General features: G+C 39.2%; 1 protein-coding gene across 6 annotated transcripts in view; it reads right to left on the bottom strand.

The window, feature by feature from the left end:
• Positions 1-13,896, bottom strand: part of OMA1 (OMA1 zinc metallopeptidase) — a 91,894-nt gene extending 77,998 nt beyond the window's left edge. For 4 of the 6 annotated variants that reach the window (XM_045064600.1, XM_045064596.1, XM_045064599.1 and 1 more), the window contains exons 1-3: positions 13,799-13,896; positions 4,663-5,178; positions 1,684-1,912 (exon numbers count right to left, since the gene is read on the bottom strand). In XM_045064600.1, coding sequence (XP_044920535.1) covers positions 1,684-1,912; positions 4,663-5,159 — 726 coding nt within the window. In that variant the 5' untranslated portion in view covers positions 5,160-5,178; positions 13,799-13,896. Of the gene's footprint in view, positions 1-1,683; positions 1,913-4,662; positions 5,179-12,661; positions 13,402-13,788 lie in introns of those variants that run through there. The other 2 variants (XM_045064598.1, XM_045064597.1) reach the window with 2 other exon arrangements.
• Between the last annotated feature and the right edge of the window lie 2,657 nt (positions 13,897-16,553).

Genomic DNA, 16,553 nt, shown 5'->3' on the forward strand with positions numbered 1-16,553 from the left:
AAAAAAAAACTTCTACCAAAAAAAGGACATTTCATTAATTTTAAAGGTTTATTCACACAGAATCGAAGGAAATTTCTGAAATTTTAGAATAGACATGTCATTTTCTCTACACTATGTTGAGTAAGAATAGCCACCATATGAAGACACTTTTCTGAAGCTATATTCATGAGAAACCCTTTTAAGTGTAGGAAAATTAAAGGTGTTCTGAAAATATTACTTTAATTTCCACAAAATATGTAACTTCTTTCACATATGGAGCAAAAAGTTTATAACCTTCCCTGAGATATATTAAAAATAGATGTTTCTGTAGTACTAGAATCTAAATAGTCTTTAGTATCAACAGCATTTTTAGAAAGCACAAGTCACCAGTGTAAACTGAAACAAAAAATATTACTATACTTCTGAAGTAGGCAAAATTATACATAATAACAGCACTTTATAATATCTCTATAAGAACATGTGATTCAATTTTCATATCAAGCAGGTTATTACATTTGTGAAAAAAAGGATATATATGAACACATAATTTTTTAAAGCGTCTAAGTGATATGAATGGTAGAAGACATACTAATTTAACACTAGGCCTGCATCAATCTTTCCAGAACATTTTCCTCAAACTTGCTTCAGGTAAGACACCTGCATTTTAAGAAACACCTCCAATCTCTGTATAAATTCTACTAGAAGAGATCCATCTTATCTTTACTAGGAACAACCTTTTTAGTGAAAAAAATTGTTATTTCTTTTTTAATGGTAACTTTCCACTGACAAACTCAGAAGATTCATTGAAATAAAAAGCCACAAAGATTCAGCCATGCCAAAACTGTCAAATAAGACTATGAGACTTTAATTCAAAAATTACTGAGTATATGCTATATATGTGTGCTAAGAACTGGAAAAAGAGGATCTGTCCTCAAGAAACTCTCTAGTGGTATAAAATGCTTAACTTATCTCATACTTGCTAAGGAGTTAAGGCTTCTGAATTCCAACTTTATTTTGCATCCAAAAAATATAATAAATTGCCAGAAATGATATTTCAGAAAAAAAATCCTATTCTAGATTACTTTCAAGGTACAAAATTCTATTACATACTTACTTATCTAAAATATGTGTATACTAAGCATTACTTTGTACACTGTGCTAGTACTTAAGATAAAAATGATGAAACAGACAGGGTCTGTGTTCCCACAGAGCTTAGGCTAACAAAGGAGATAGATCAGCAAATAAATAATTATGCAAATAATTATGTTACCCTCATGATAAGTGATTTAAGGGGACAGTACAGTATGCAAAGAGAAAACAAAAGTAGGAGACTGGACCACAATAGAGCCAAGCACTGGACACAAATACAAATGAGCTCATTCATAATTTAGTCTGGATGAAGGATACCCCTAGAGCCTAAAGTAGCCAACCTGCGTAACCCAGCCTGGATAATCAAGGGAGGCTTTCCTGAGAAAGTGACATTTAAGGTGACATGTGATGAGCAAGAGTTAGCTGGGTGAGTGAGAAGAAAAGCAATGGAGGCAGTAGGAATACTAAGTACAAAAAGTTGGGGGCCTTTTGGGAAAATGCTAATTTTCTATCAAAGATCAACATTAAAAAGTAGTGCATCTTTCATCTGAAGAAACTTTCCTGCTTTGAGTATTATATTAAGCCATCTAATTACAAACAATTCTTAATACTTACTGCTTCATATTCCAGTTCTGATAAAAGTCTGAAATGTTCCTTCCCCAATAATAGTAGCTTCCTCCTTCCCGTGACAGGACTCACTTCCAGGTGAGTAAAATAAAACGCTACAAACAGCAATCCAAAACTACTGAAACATAGGAGTAACTTCCATTTATTCTTTCTTAAACTTTCTTTAAATAGTTCCTTCTTGTTAGGAGGAAGTGCCTGCCACCATTTCCTTATGCCCCTAGAGTAAAAAGAAAATTCAAAGTCCTGAGAAGAGTATCAGCACATATCACCAAAATTTAATCTTATGCTGGGATTTTATGTCTTCAAACACTTGAATTTTTCTGATATATTTCTCTGTATAGATTAATTTTTTTCAATTTATAAAATTCTTAGTTAAATGATAAACACGTAATCAGTTATATAGAACTATAGTTAAAAATTCTAATGTTCATTACACACATTTTCTTCTTCAGTTATTTTAAAGGTGAACATTAAGTGAGTATCTATTTTACACAACTTGATTAATTAACTTTTATTGACTGTTTACCACATGCAAATCACTATTCGAATTGTTACACATATGTCATCTAATTTAACCTTCACAATAACCCCGTTAGACAAAAGAAAACTGAGACAGAGAGAGAAGTGAAGCAACTTGCCCAAGGTTGCAGAAGGGATAAGGGCAAACTAGGCAAGGAGGACAATGTGATCCCAGAGTCTGAGCACTTAACCACTGAGTAGGGATGAACTGCCCCCATAAACATCTGAGTAGATTATGGTAACAATAATCTGTTCCTTTAACCATGATCCTCCGCACTGCTCATGAGACTTCTGGCACTACTACTATCTGCCAGTACTTCAGCAAGGTATAAGGGAAACTACCTCAGGACTGATTTCAGATGTAAGTCTTGCTCACCAGAAAAAAGTCCACTACCCCTCAAGAACATGACAAAGGAGAAGTAATAAGGGCTTAAACACTATAAATAAAGAAATGAGAGACGGTATGGTTAACACAGGAGGAGGTCTACTTTCTACCAGGCAACAATACTCTCTGTTGTTTACTGGGGTTCACAGACATTTTGATAAGCAATGTTCTCAACACCGGGGCAAAATTTGCCCTTGTAAGGTCATCTGTGAAATCCTAACAAAAATTTAAGATAAATACATTATTCTCTTGACACAATTCGTCTTATAAAATAACTTCAAGTTATCTTAATTTTATTAAGTGACACACCTAAAATGCCTCAAAGTGTTTCAACCTGAAGAAACTTAGGCCAGACTTATTTCCTACTTAAACTTTATATGACTTAGTATTTTTTGCTTAAAATTATGAAAACACAGCTTAAAAGAAAATGTTGTTATAATAGTAACAAAAACAAAAAGTTAAAAATAATGATTAAAAAGGACGATAAAGAGCCATTGGCCTAAGAACCTGGGCTGAGCTGTGACAAAGATTCTCTCTTCCACCAGACTCTACTCAGGCTTTTTTCAACAAGGCCTCACCTTTGGACTTCTGTATTTCTCTCTCCATTGTCCAGTTTCAGCAAGAGTCCTGCTAAATCAGTTTACCCAGAATCCCCCATCCTCCGTATCTGATCACCCTCAGTATCTGATTAGGTTCATCATCATTCACCAGCCCCCAAGTGATATCTGATCACCCTTACCTGTCTTCAGCAAGAAGCTTGGTAGGGTCATGTTAGAGAGAATTCCCCCTTATTCCTAATGATTCCTCCTAGCAATTTTTCATCCACCAAACCTCACCCTGCTCCTTGGCTATAAATTCCCACTTGCTCATGCTGTATTCAAAATTAACTCTATAAATTCCCTCTTGCCCATGCTGTATTCAAAATTAACTCTGGTTCCATACTTAGGTCTCTCTTCCTCTACTGCAAAAGTCCTGCATAAAATCTGTATTTACTGCTTTAACTATTGTCTAGCTCTGGTTTTCTCTCACAGCTGTTACTTACATCAACAGCTACCACAAATGTATTTTTTTCTGGGTGCCAGTGTCAAATCATAAGGAACACAATATATTAAGAGAATAGAAGTTTTCAATTTCTGATAGAAAGGAAATTGGTTTAGTTAGTATGGGAGTAGGAGGGCTAGAAGGGCCTTCACAATCATCAAATGTCAGAAAGCTTTATGAGGAGACAATGTTTGACTTTACCTTTCTTTAATAAATGGGGCAAATAAGACAAAACAAGATTATTTATGGGGGGGGTTCTAAATTAAATATAAGATACTATTAACTGTAAAAACATAATTATTATGAAGGACTACCCAAGAGAAAATAACAAAGATATGTTGGAAATAGAATAGAAAAATATTGCCTAGAAAAATAGAATAGAAAAAATAAATGCTAGTTAAGCATTAACCTGGCTAGGAATAAGCCCATTCTTAAATAAGTAAAGTTCTTCAGTTTCATGACCCACTGCCTCAGATTCTGTAAACTAAACACATATGTTTGTAAGTACTGCTCTTATTACAAGCTATAACCAACATTTCTCATTCTTGTAATCACAAACATAAGATCTTTTAAAAAGCATCTATATAAGGTAATTTTTTAAAGATCATATTTTTATACTATAATATGCAGTAAATTGGGGCACCTGGGTGGCTCAGTTGGTTAAGCATTCAACTCTTGATTTCGGCTCAGGTCATGATCTCAGGACTGTAAAGCTCAGAGATCTCAGGCTCTGTGCTCAGTGCAAAGTTTACTTAGGATTCTCATCCTTTCCCTCTGCCCCTCCCCCTTCTGTCTGTCTGTCTGTCTGTCTCTCTCTCTCTCCCAAGTAAATAAATAAATAAAATCATAAAAAAATAATATGCAGTAAATCATTTCAAAATTACTAAATCATACTTAACAAAATGGGGTAGAACCATCTGTTTAGAAACTGAATTTTGAGCTAAATATAGGTGGGAAATCTAGTTAAAAGTACAGTTTTATAAATACATTGTAATATAAAAGTTTTTTTTAAGTTTTTTTACCTGCCTACAATGATTGCAAATAGTTTCTGCACTGGCTTGAGAATTATCAACAAGAGAGGAACCGGAGCAGCTTGAAACTGAGGTGAAGTGTGGAAACTCCTGATGTCTCTTTCATGAAGACAGTTCAGAGGATGCAATAGTGAAAGAGAAGGAACTCCTGTAACTTCTTTTATCTGTAGTTGTCTTGAAGAGTCATTCCACACAGTACATTTTGGGGTAACCATCCCAATTTCCTTATATCTCATGCTCAAGGGGCATCCTGGTCTTTCATTACTGAAGGTCTTAGAGAAAGAAAAATTTTCAGGCAGAAAAGTCAACCTATCATACTGATTTACTCCCAGACCCTGATACTTATTAACTATATGATTAATTTGTACTTGATGGCAGTCTGATGAGGTTACAGCTCGTGTGTTAGATCTTCTCCAGTGGGCCAGCAAATGAAATCGGAAGAAAACACAGTTTCTAGTAGTAGACTGCAGTCCATAGATTAAGTTCATCTTTCTTCTCCTTGATTATCTGGAACACACACACACAAAAATAAGTTAAAAATATCTCTGGAAAATATGTATTTACAAAACTGGGAACATAACTCTTAAGAAATAGGTGTGTCAATTGTTCTTCCCCTGACATATTTCAGACTGAAATACCTTGGGTTTCTACCACCACGCCCATGCAATACAAACCAAACAGCTTTTACTCACTTTTTTTTTCCCCTCTACAACACATCCTTAGAAATTTGTATTTTTTTTCTCCTTTTCATTTTTTAGTTTCAGCTGGGGGAAATCTTTTTATTTTAACAGTTAAATTATTGGGAAATACAAAATGAATTAAGCAAAAATAACAGTAGGTTTAGCAACGGCAGTAAGTAAAGGGAAAAGCATGTAATGGAACAGTAAAATCAAAGTTTAAAAATGTATTTTTTAAAATACAATCTGATCCTTTCAAATATAATCCTCATACTACTGACTAGGGTCAAGATGGAATAAGATAAGCTAAACTTATCCTCCCAGAAAGCAAATGAAAAAACAGAATAAATAAAACAATGGTTTCAACACACTGGACATCAGGCAATGAAGACCAGTGACCCCTGAGAGATGGGAAACAAATGTGATGAGCCCTACAATTGCCCCACCTTCCTACCTAGAGAATTTCCAGGCCACTGTGTAGATAGGGGAAACCTAGCACAGCCCAACAATGTTCCTAAATTGGAGACATGAAGTTGGGAGTTCAAGTAGGCCACAGAAAAAAGACCCTGCAGAGCAGAGTACAAGAAAAGACACAACTGTGCAGAGAAAGAATTCCAGAAGGTGTTAGGCAGGGAAATCTGCTTGGTGTCCTCAAATGAGTTCTAAACAGGGCATTCATGTGAAGAAAGTCCCTAAAGATGGGAAAGAATCACTTGACAGGATTAGTGGAGTAACATCCAGGGCCCGTGGAGGGCAGACAAGAGTGCCTATTTCTACCCTTCAAAATGGAAAACCTCTAAATTCACGGGGCATTGGGTAGAGTACTCAGAAGGGTTTTGCCCCACTAGAGAACAATTAGTCCTAGACTAAAAGCTACTCTGGCATACCCAACCAAGATTAAAAGCAATACTAGCCGTACCCAACGAAGATTAAAAGCAAGACTAAAAAAGATCAAACTGTTTTCAAAGAACTTAACCACATTCTAGAAAAAAGCTTAAAAACAGTTAAAAGAATATAAAAATATCCACCACTAATAAGGTAAAATTCATAATTAAAAATTACCAGCAGCCAAGATGCAGGATATGTGAACTATAATTAGGATATTAATTAAATATTGATTTATTAATTTATTAATATTAATTAAATATTAATAAAAACTCAGTCCTAAATAACATGAACAACAGCATTGATTGATAAGGATATTAAAGTAGTTATTGCAACCATATCCTATGTGTTTAGGATCTTAAAGGAAAATCTGAGAATGTTATGCAGAAACATGGAATATGTTTTTTTAAAAGACCTACAAAGAACATCAAGACAAGAAAAGTACATTGCCTTCAATGAAAATGACACTAACAGCAGATTAGATATTGTACAATGAAATAAAGACTTGTGAACTTGACATATCAATAGGGACCAAGAAAACGAAAATAAAAAACCAAGGGGGTAAAAAAAGGGACAGAGCATCAGGAAGATGTAGGATAAGTTGAGTGGCCTAATATATGTATAACTGGAGTCCCTGAGAAGAGGGGAGGGATGGTGATAGATATAGATAGATAGATAGATAGACAGGAAGAAAGAAAGAAAGAAAGAAAGAGGGAGAGAGGAAGCAAGGAAGGAAGGAAGGAAGGAAGAAAGAGAGAGAGAAAAAGAAAAACTTAGAAAAATAATGGCCAACATTTTCCAAATTTCATGAAAACTGTAAACCCACAAATCTACGAAATTTAAAAAGCCATACACATAATAAACACAAAGGAAACTTACTTAGAAACATATCCTAATCAAATTTCTTAAAACCAGTGGAAGAGAAAAATTTAAATTTCATAACTTTGATGAAATGGACCAATGTCCTGACAAACACAAACTACCAAAGCTAATTCAGAAAGAAATGGATATATCTGAAAAGCCTTACGTTTATTTTTTTAAATTGAACTTGTAGTTAAAAACCTTCCGGCAAAGATAGCTTCTAGCCCAAATATCTTCACTGGGCAATTCTACCAAACATTTAAGAAAGAATTAATAAAAATTCTATTAAAACTCTTCCAGGAAATTTAAAAGAAATTAATAGTTTATATTTTATTCCATAAGATCTGCATTACTGTGATACTAAAGCCAGAAAAAAATTACAAGACTATAGAGTAATATCTCTCATGAACATAGATACAAAACAGCATTTTAGAAAATCGAATTCAACAATATATAAAAAGAATACTTCATAACCAGCTGAGATGTGTCCCAGGAATGTAATTTTGAATTTGAATAAAAATTCATAAAGCAATCTAATCCACCCTATTTACTGAAAAAGAAACACTACATGATCATCTCGATAAAGAAAAAGCTTTTTCTTAAAAGATTTTATTTATTTATTTGTCAGAGGGAGAGAGAAAGAGAGCAGCACAAGCAGGGGGAGCCAAAAGCAGAGGCAGAAGTACACTGCCCACTGAGCAAGAAGCACAACGCAGCACTTCACCCCAGGACCCCAGAACCATGACCTGAGCTGAGGCAGACACTTAACTGACTGAGCCACCAGGGTGCCCTAGAAAAAGCATTTGATAAAATCCCACATCCAACCCTGATTTAAAAAAAAAACTCAGTAAACTATGACACCTATAGAAAACTATAACCAACAGCATATTTATTGGAGAAAGACTATATTTTCTTCCTAAGATCAGTACTGAGTCAAGGATGCTCACAGTTACCACTTAAATTCAACATTGTACTGGAGATCCTAGTCAACACGATAGAATGAATAAATGTCTAATTAAATAAATGGCACACAGACAAGCAACATATAAGCTAAATGGCCTTTAGGCCTATGTAACATGATCATCTATTTTTAAAATCCAAAGATAGGGGTGCCTGGGTGGCTCAGTGGGTTGAGGCCTCTGCCTTTGGCTCAGGTCATGATCCTAGGGTCCTGGGATGGAGCCCCACATGGGGCTCTCTGCCTGGAGCGAAGCCTGCTTCCCTTCCTCTCTCTGCCTGCCTCTCTGCCTACTTGTGATCTCTGTCTGACAAACAAATAAATAAAATCTTTCAAAAAAAAAAACAAAATAAATTTTAAAAAAAATCCAAAGATATCATAATGAATTTAGTTAGGGGGCAGGATACAAAAGCAATATACAAAAACAATTTTATCTCTATATACTATCAAGTGATAGAGCCAGACCCTACACCCTCCAAAAAAGTGCATACTCTATGATTCCAGCTCTATAATATTAACTGTAAAAAATACAAAATAATTTATATTTCAAAGAGATCAATGATTGCCTGAGGATAGGAAGGTAAAAATCAGGAAAGAGATTATAAAGTTTTGGAGATAACAAATATGTTCACTATTTTTACTGTGGTGTTAGCTTCACAGCTTTACACACAGGCCAAAACCTATACTATACAGCTTAACTATGTACAATTTATTTTATATCAATCACATATCAATTAAACTATTTTTCAAAAGATATTAAAAAGAGACAACAATAAAATGCAATGTGTGAACTCTGATTAGAAGTTAGCGTGAAAGAAAAAAAAAACAGCTTTAGGAGGTAACTGGGACTCTTGGGGGAATTTACACATGGATTTGCTTTTAGGTTATTTTAGGTAAGTACTGCTTATTAGATGATAGTGATGTGGTTATGTAAGTGAATATCTTACACCTGACTTAGTACTTGCTGAAGTAGCTATTTATGATCAATAAAATTCATCATTTCAAATTATGTAACAAAAAGCCACACACACGTACGCAACATAAAGCCAATGCAGTAAAATATTAACAATCGTATCTAAGTCATGTTTATAGATGTGTTCATTAAAATCTTTTTCAATTTTTCTGTTTCAAAATCCTCACAATAAAGGTTGGAGGAAAATATGTAAATCTAACTCGAACTAGACTAATACAATATTATTTAGAAAGATGCTTCAGAATATCGGTTTTAATAGGCCATATTACCTATATATCAAGCTATTTGAAAGTCACTCAAAATTCTTATATACTTTATATATTCCAACCTTGAATTATTAACATATCATGTGAATAAAGGGCATGCTAAGTAAACATCAACTCCAAGTAAACCTTGTGGAGTCACTATCCATTTTAAATGAGTCCAGACTTGATACATAATAATCTGATGTTATTAACAAGATACTTTCCAAGTTTTGTTTTGTTTTTTTTGAACCAAGCAGAATGTAGTAAAATAAATGAAGCTTAAAAATAATTTCAAAATTAGTATTTGAGTAGCTAGTAAGGTTCTTCATCAGCTAGGTAGTTTGTGAGTTACAGATGCAGCATAAAATCCAGTCCCTGCCTTCATGGATGTTATGGAGTTGAGGGGGAAAATGTATCTAAGCAAGACTATTAAGGGATATTAAGACATAGTTCCTCATTAAGTACCACGCATTATATGAATTTTTAAAAAAGAAAGGATATCCATGAGTAGCAGAAGAGTATGGGCAGATGGAGAAAAAGTGTTTCAAATGGGAAAATATACTTAAGGTTTAAAAATTTGCTAGAAGTCAAACTGCAAAAACAACACAAACCCACATTCTTAGATCCTTTACTATATGAGATAAGCTTCAGACACTTGCCTGATCACACTCCCTTTATAATGGCATCCTACAGCCTCAACTTAAGGGACAGGGCCGGACTTTCAATCTTTCCCAGAGACCCCTGCCACTGGCTTCAGAACCAGGAGTGGATATACAACACAGAAAAGACTTTTGGTGAGGCAGTATCAGGCAAAGGAGTAAAGGCATGTATAACCTGAGTTATAGTTGGTGCTATGGCAACACAAAGCAATATGCAAGCAAGAACTGCAAACAAAAACCTTTACAAAAGAAACAGATCAACAGGAAGGACAATGGAATCAATGCGAGGAAAGGAAAAGGTCATGAAGTCTCAGGGAGAAGAAAAGCGGGGTGGGGGGCAAGATTCAAACCATCCTTTTCCCAAGAGCCCACTGTACTTCTAAATTTAACTGAGCTTCATGAGCTTTTACTTTCTTCCAAAACCAATTCCCTTTCTTCAAAGAGTTTCCGTATCTTGTAAATAAGTGATCTCTGACTTAAGAAGTTACACGGTGTAAGTTACACCTATACAAGCTGGTAACATTTTGACATTACGCATGCTGCTTATTAGAATTAGCTAAGGGTTCCTTCTAGACTTTGTAAAGCCGAACTCCCAATCTTCAACACTGAATCAGTTCTAGATAATCAGTTCTGGATAATCTCTGCAGTGACTCTACCATACAAAAGATCTCAATCCAGGGGAGCCTGGGTGGCTCAGTGGGTTAAAGCCTCTGCCTTGATCCTAGGGTTCTGGCATAGAGCCCCGCATGGCATCGGGCTCTCTGCTCGGCAGGTAGCCTGCTTCTTCCTCTCTCTTCTGCCTGCTTCTCTGCCTACTTGTGATCTCTGTCTGTCAAATAAATAAAATCTTTAAAAAAAAATCTCAATCCACATTAAATCAGTCATGTCAATTCTGCCTCCTTAATATCTCAATCTACCTTTCCTAGGCTCTGTGGCCTTAAATTGTGGATTACTATATACCCTCCACTCTCTCTGCCTATTAAACCACCAACTCCTACCCCTCCAGCTCATCACCCCCCCCAAACTAGAACTAAGCAATCTTTCTAAAATGCAAATCAGACAACAGAATCCTACTCCCACTACTCACATAAAGTCCTACATTGTTAAGTACTATGCAGCCATTTTTTTTAAATTGGAGATCTGTGTAATAGCAAAAAGAGACACGAATCTTAAAAATTCTTAAAAATAACAACAAATGCTACTTGCAAAAATTCTGTAGATCAGGAATGGCAAACTCAGTTGTGTAAACCGGTGCTGCATGACAGAAATTTCTGCAATGATAGAAATGTGTCTGCGTTGTTCAATATGGTAGCTCCTACCTATGGCTACTGAGCACTCAAAATGTGGCTGGTGTGACTGAGGAACAGAATTCTTAATGAACTCAATTTTAGTTCATTTGAAACAAAATGGCCATAGGTGACTAGTGGCTACTGTACTCAATAGCACAAGTCTGTAGGGTCCAGGCAAAGTCATACTTAAGTAAATGCAGGTTCATGTCCACCTAAAGAAGATGCAACAAGTGTAAAGGAACTTGAGCTTAGTGTTGCCACAGTTCAGTCTTTTCAAGAAAAGTCAGAAATTCAAGTTTAATGTGAAAAGTTATCAGTTTTAAAATGCTGGCAACGAACTTAAAAAACAAACAAACAAAAACCTTTTTAACCACCTCGGCCAAACAATCCTACACTAGACCCCATTCAGTTTTTGATGTCTGAATGATGTTATTCATTCATTAAATATTTAATGAGTGCCTCCTACATGCCATACCACATGCCATTCTGGATTTTTGAGATACCACAGAAAATAAAGCAAACAAAAATCTCTGCCCAACTTACAGAAATAGCAATGCTGAAATATGCTAGTATATATAAATATAAATAAATCTAAAGCAAAACACAGCAAACTATTCATTATGGTTATTTTGAGTGGCAGAATGGTGGATGTAAAGGATTTAGTATTTTCATCTCATGTATTTCTGTGCTGTTTAAATTTTTACAGGATGTATTATTACTCTTAAGCCCCAAAACCAGTAAGGGCAACTACTTTTGTAATTTCCAGTGGTTTCCATGGGCTTCCATAAACTCCTCTATATAGAAGACCAAGCCTCTCCTAACACCACCGCCCACTATTTCTCCAGGCATCTTACCCCAGGTCTCCCTGGCCCATTCCTAAGCTCTAGACCCACCGATTTACTTACACCCTTCAGAAAAGCTCGCGTCTCTATTTCTATGCACATCTATAGCACTGCTTAGCTCTGTGACTACCGCAAGCAAACTCCTGCTCATCTCTCATGTCTTGCGTGAAATCTTTAAAAAAAAAATTTGACACAGAAGATATAAGCAAAAGCCCCAAACATTACATGAACATAACTAGAAACACTATCATCTGTTTCACTGACAGTCAAGTGTCATTTAGAACAGAAATAGTGCCTGATATTTTGCAATCCCTCGTTTATCCTTAAGAAAGGGTAAAGGATTGGGGAAGAAATCTATTTATACGTTTTCAAAGAGCCAACACTAGACTACACAGAGCCTAAGAAAGAATCAGGGTTGACACTTCCTCTTCAAAGAACCGTAGCAGGTCAACAAACATAACTGGCAAACTTCTAAGACTACTAAATTAATGATGTGAGAAAAAAAAAAAAAATCACACCACTTGGATCGTTAGCCTCTACGAACATGTCAGATCCTTAATTCTTCAAGGACCATCTCAGAGCGAGCAAGGACAGCACTCACTGGCACCCGCAGCCGAAGCCTGGGAGACGGGTTTTAACAACTCTGCTGAAAATGACTATTTCTTCTCTGGTTTCTATGGCAACAGCTGTCAGATTGGCAAAGATAGGACGTGTACTTTAGAATAATCACTCAAGCAAAGTACACCCATGATGGAAGACTTTTAAAAAAAAATAAATAAACTGGAAGGCAACAGACTCGGTTCTTCAGCTTCCCAATGCCAGGCTGCACCCCCCTTCGCCCCCACGGCTGAGAGGCCGCAGAGAGACCCGCATCATTTTTGCGAGGGTTACACAGCGCTGGCGGCCGTCACCAGAGCCCGCCAGTCCCTGAGCTCCCCCTGAGCGATTCTCATCGGCCCGGACTCCAGTTTCTCACTGAGGACCGCACGGCGCCACAACACCGTCGCTCCTGTCCACGCACGCAAGTGACATTCTTTAAAGCGTGTCAGGAGCAGCATTCGTAGCCGACTTCAGGAAGGAAGGATCACAACTCCGGGGAGCTGCTGCGACAGGAAATGTTCCCTTCTTCGTGGCAGGGCTTAGGCAGGAAAACTTTTAGGCTCTCTGCTTTCAGAGGGAGGAGGGGAGAGAGGGGTTGCCTCCCGGGCTGCTTCCGGCGGCTAGGAGCGGTTTTCCACAGGGGAAGGTGTCCGTGAGAGGCACGCCGGGCTGCGTTAAGACTACTACTTTACACAAACAAACAAACACAGCCGCTGAAGAGAAGGTAAGGCTGAGGGGAGAGGCAGGGTTCGCTTCCCGGAAGCCACATGCACCTGCCGACTTGCTCTTCCCCGGCTGGCTGGGCATCCTGGGGTCCCTGCACTTCACGCCGGGACGGGAGGGACGGCTGAGGCGGGGCTCTCCCGCACCCCTTCTCCACTCGCCCCTCTCCCCCGACCGCAGACGCCGGCCCTCCCCACTCCCGGCCGGACGCCCCTTCGTCCCTGCCCCCCAGGCTCCGCCACCCCAACCTTCCCTGCGGTGCTCACGAGCCTCCCCCCTCACCCCGTACCCCCCCCCCCCGAAGTCCTTCCACCTCGAAGACCTTCTTCCCCCCCAACTCGAGCACTCTGCCCCCGCCCCTTGGGCCCGGCCCAACTCGTAAAAGAAGGGCAAACGCGTCCCCACCAGGACAGACCCTAGCAGTGGCGAAAACGAAGGCTCCGCCGACCGGACTTGCGCAAGCGCCTGCCCCATCGCAGAAGCCCCACCTCCTCACTTCCTGCCCCCTGTCCCGGCCGGGGCGCCTTTTGCTCCGCCCACACCCGCAGAGTCGTCTCCTTAGCGGGCCACTGGCCCGGAGCCCATGGAGGCGCTCTAACGCCCCCGCGTGGTCGGAGGAGGGACGTGGCTGCCGGCTAGGCTGTTTGCCTGTCCCGTCTTCCCTGGAGTCCTTGGAACCTGGTTTGGTCTTGATCTTTCTAAAGAAAGATCCAGGCAAGGCTGTGACGGCTCAAGAGTCTAAGGCAGGGTACCAGGTGGTGGGTATTATAGAGGGCACGGATTGCATGGAGCACTGGGTGTGGTGCAAAAATAATGAATACTGTTATGCTGAAAATAAATAAATTTAATTTTAAAAAAAATAAATAAAGAGTCTAAGGCAGGGCCGGCCAAAGGGAAAGAGACTCGAGGGCTGCCGAAAGACTAAGGTTTCTTGGTTTTGAAGTTGCACTGATGAAAGTAGTCTCTGGAGTGAGAGCTCTCTGCTTCACGTGACTTCACATGACTTCCAGAACGACACATTTTAAGAAAAATGAAGTACAACCTGAAGCAGCTGGAAGTTCGTTGAAAATAACTAGCTACAAAACAATGCGTCTAGTATGTATGGTTTATGCCACCAAAAAGTACTTATCCAGCACCAAGTGTGTTCTAGGTGCCAGGGGTGCAGCAGTGAACAAGAGAAGGAAGTGACTTTCACGGAGCTTGTATACACAGTGAGGAGATCTAGGCAGTGAGCAAGCGAACAAGGAAATAAACAGGGTATCAGATAGTGGTATGATTCTATATTTGTTAGATTGATATTCTGTGCACGATGAAAAACATCCTAAAAGATGTAAACACTAAGGACACCTTTAGAGGATTATAAGGTTTTACAAGATTATTGGCACTATTTTCTTTAGCCTTGCTTATTTGTGTTTTCTAATTTGCCTTTTACTTTGAAGGAACTATCCTGGCAGATCCCTGATCACTGATTCCCTGAAAACAGAAGTGGCAGGTCCCTGAATCTTCATGGGCTTTTCTGAAGGGCATGTGTCTGACCAAGGGTTGCAATGTGCTAGCTATCTCCGGCCCAACATGCCTGAGGAGCACACTGCTATCAGTGTAACAGATGGGGTGGGGCTCTCTGCGATGTCCAGGTGGTTCCTATCCTTTTGGACTGTATTATGACAGATCACCAAGATGGCACAGTGACTATCATCAGGTCAACTACATGGTTAAGTCCACAGTCAATAAACTGTTCTCCTGGTTTCTGAAGCGGCCAGACTGGCAAATTAAATGGAGATATAACAGGACAAGTACTCTGTATACTTTAGGGGTTTTTTTTTTCCTAAGATTTTATTTATTTATTTGACAGACAGAGATCACAAGTAGGCAGAGAGGCAGGCGGGGGGGGGGGGCGGAAGCAGGCCCCCTGCCAAGCAGAGAGCCCAATGCAGGGCCCAATCCCAGGACCCCAGGATCACGGAAGGCAGAGGCTTTAACACACTGAGCCACCCAAGCACCCCTCCTTTAGATCTTTAATGGTGGCATTAATCTCTACCATCATCCTCCTGTCCCCTTGGGTGAAATATTGGTTTTGCTTTATTAGCTCATCGTGGTGGGGAGAGGACAGTTTTAGTGGCTTTCCTTGGTCTTCCCCAGCATGAGTACTCAAGGCCAAGGACCTAATGTGGAGCTTGCTCTCAATATATCATCCCAATAATATACTCAGGGACTGAGGAAAGACCAGTGTATGGGTCTGTGCTCCCATGGACTCATCATAAGCTAGATATCATTCAGGACTCTGCTTACCACGGACCCCCGTAATTACAGAGGGACCATGATAACACTTCAGGTTTCTGGCTAATGAGATCCTTTCAGACCCTGCAAAATTTCTGGGTGTTTCTCTTTCCCCAACATACAGCTAGCCATGAAAATGGTCACAGTCCACAGAGTAATCATTGTAGTAGATATTTGTTTCTGTGTTGTGGCGTCCTTCCTAAAGACCCAGACACCTCTTCAGTTGATGGGTTCTGTGGTTTTGGTCTGAAGATTGACTCAGATCTGAGAACTGAGCAAGAAGCATGACTTTTTTTTATTAGGGCAACCACCTTCAGACTCCTGCTCCCCCATTCTTGCCTTCTTCTGATTATAGATATTAAGCAGCACCCTGCTAGCTGCCCATCTAGTTTTCCCCTAGGCCCACCTTATACTATTAAATACCTTCAGAGCCCCTGAGGATCTGATTCCCTGCGCAGCCTCTCTTAGTTTGGCAGTTTTTCTGGTAATTACAGCCTCCAGGCTTCTGGTGGTGAAGGCCATCACCTGGCTTCTGTGGCCCCAGGATGCTGTCATTACCAACCAAGATATTACCAACCCCGGCTCTATGACTGCTTCTCTTCCCATCATCCCTGGCCTGCAGAAAAGAACCCCCTCTGAACTTCTTCGTAATGCTGGTACTTCTCTCACTAGTGCATTTCCCATTGCCATTGTGGATGGTCTGTCCTTTGGACCTCCCGTGGAGCATACCCATCTGTCTGGTCTTCTGGCTCCACAAGAAATCCTTCCAGCAGGCCCATTTCTCTCAGGACCTTCTTTTATTCCTCAACAGTCTGCTAGGACAATTCAGCAGCCTTCCTCCCTAGAGACTTCCCTTGGCAAAGACTGATATAATCTGCCTCATCCAAAATATG

The sequence above is a fragment of the Mustela putorius genome, unplaced genomic scaffold (genome assembly GCF_011764305.1).
Source record: "Mustela putorius furo isolate JIRA1106 unplaced genomic scaffold, ASM1176430v1.1 tig00003853_pilon_pilon_pilon, whole genome shotgun sequence".
NCBI lineage: Eukaryota > Metazoa > Chordata > Mammalia > Carnivora > Mustelidae > Mustela > Mustela putorius.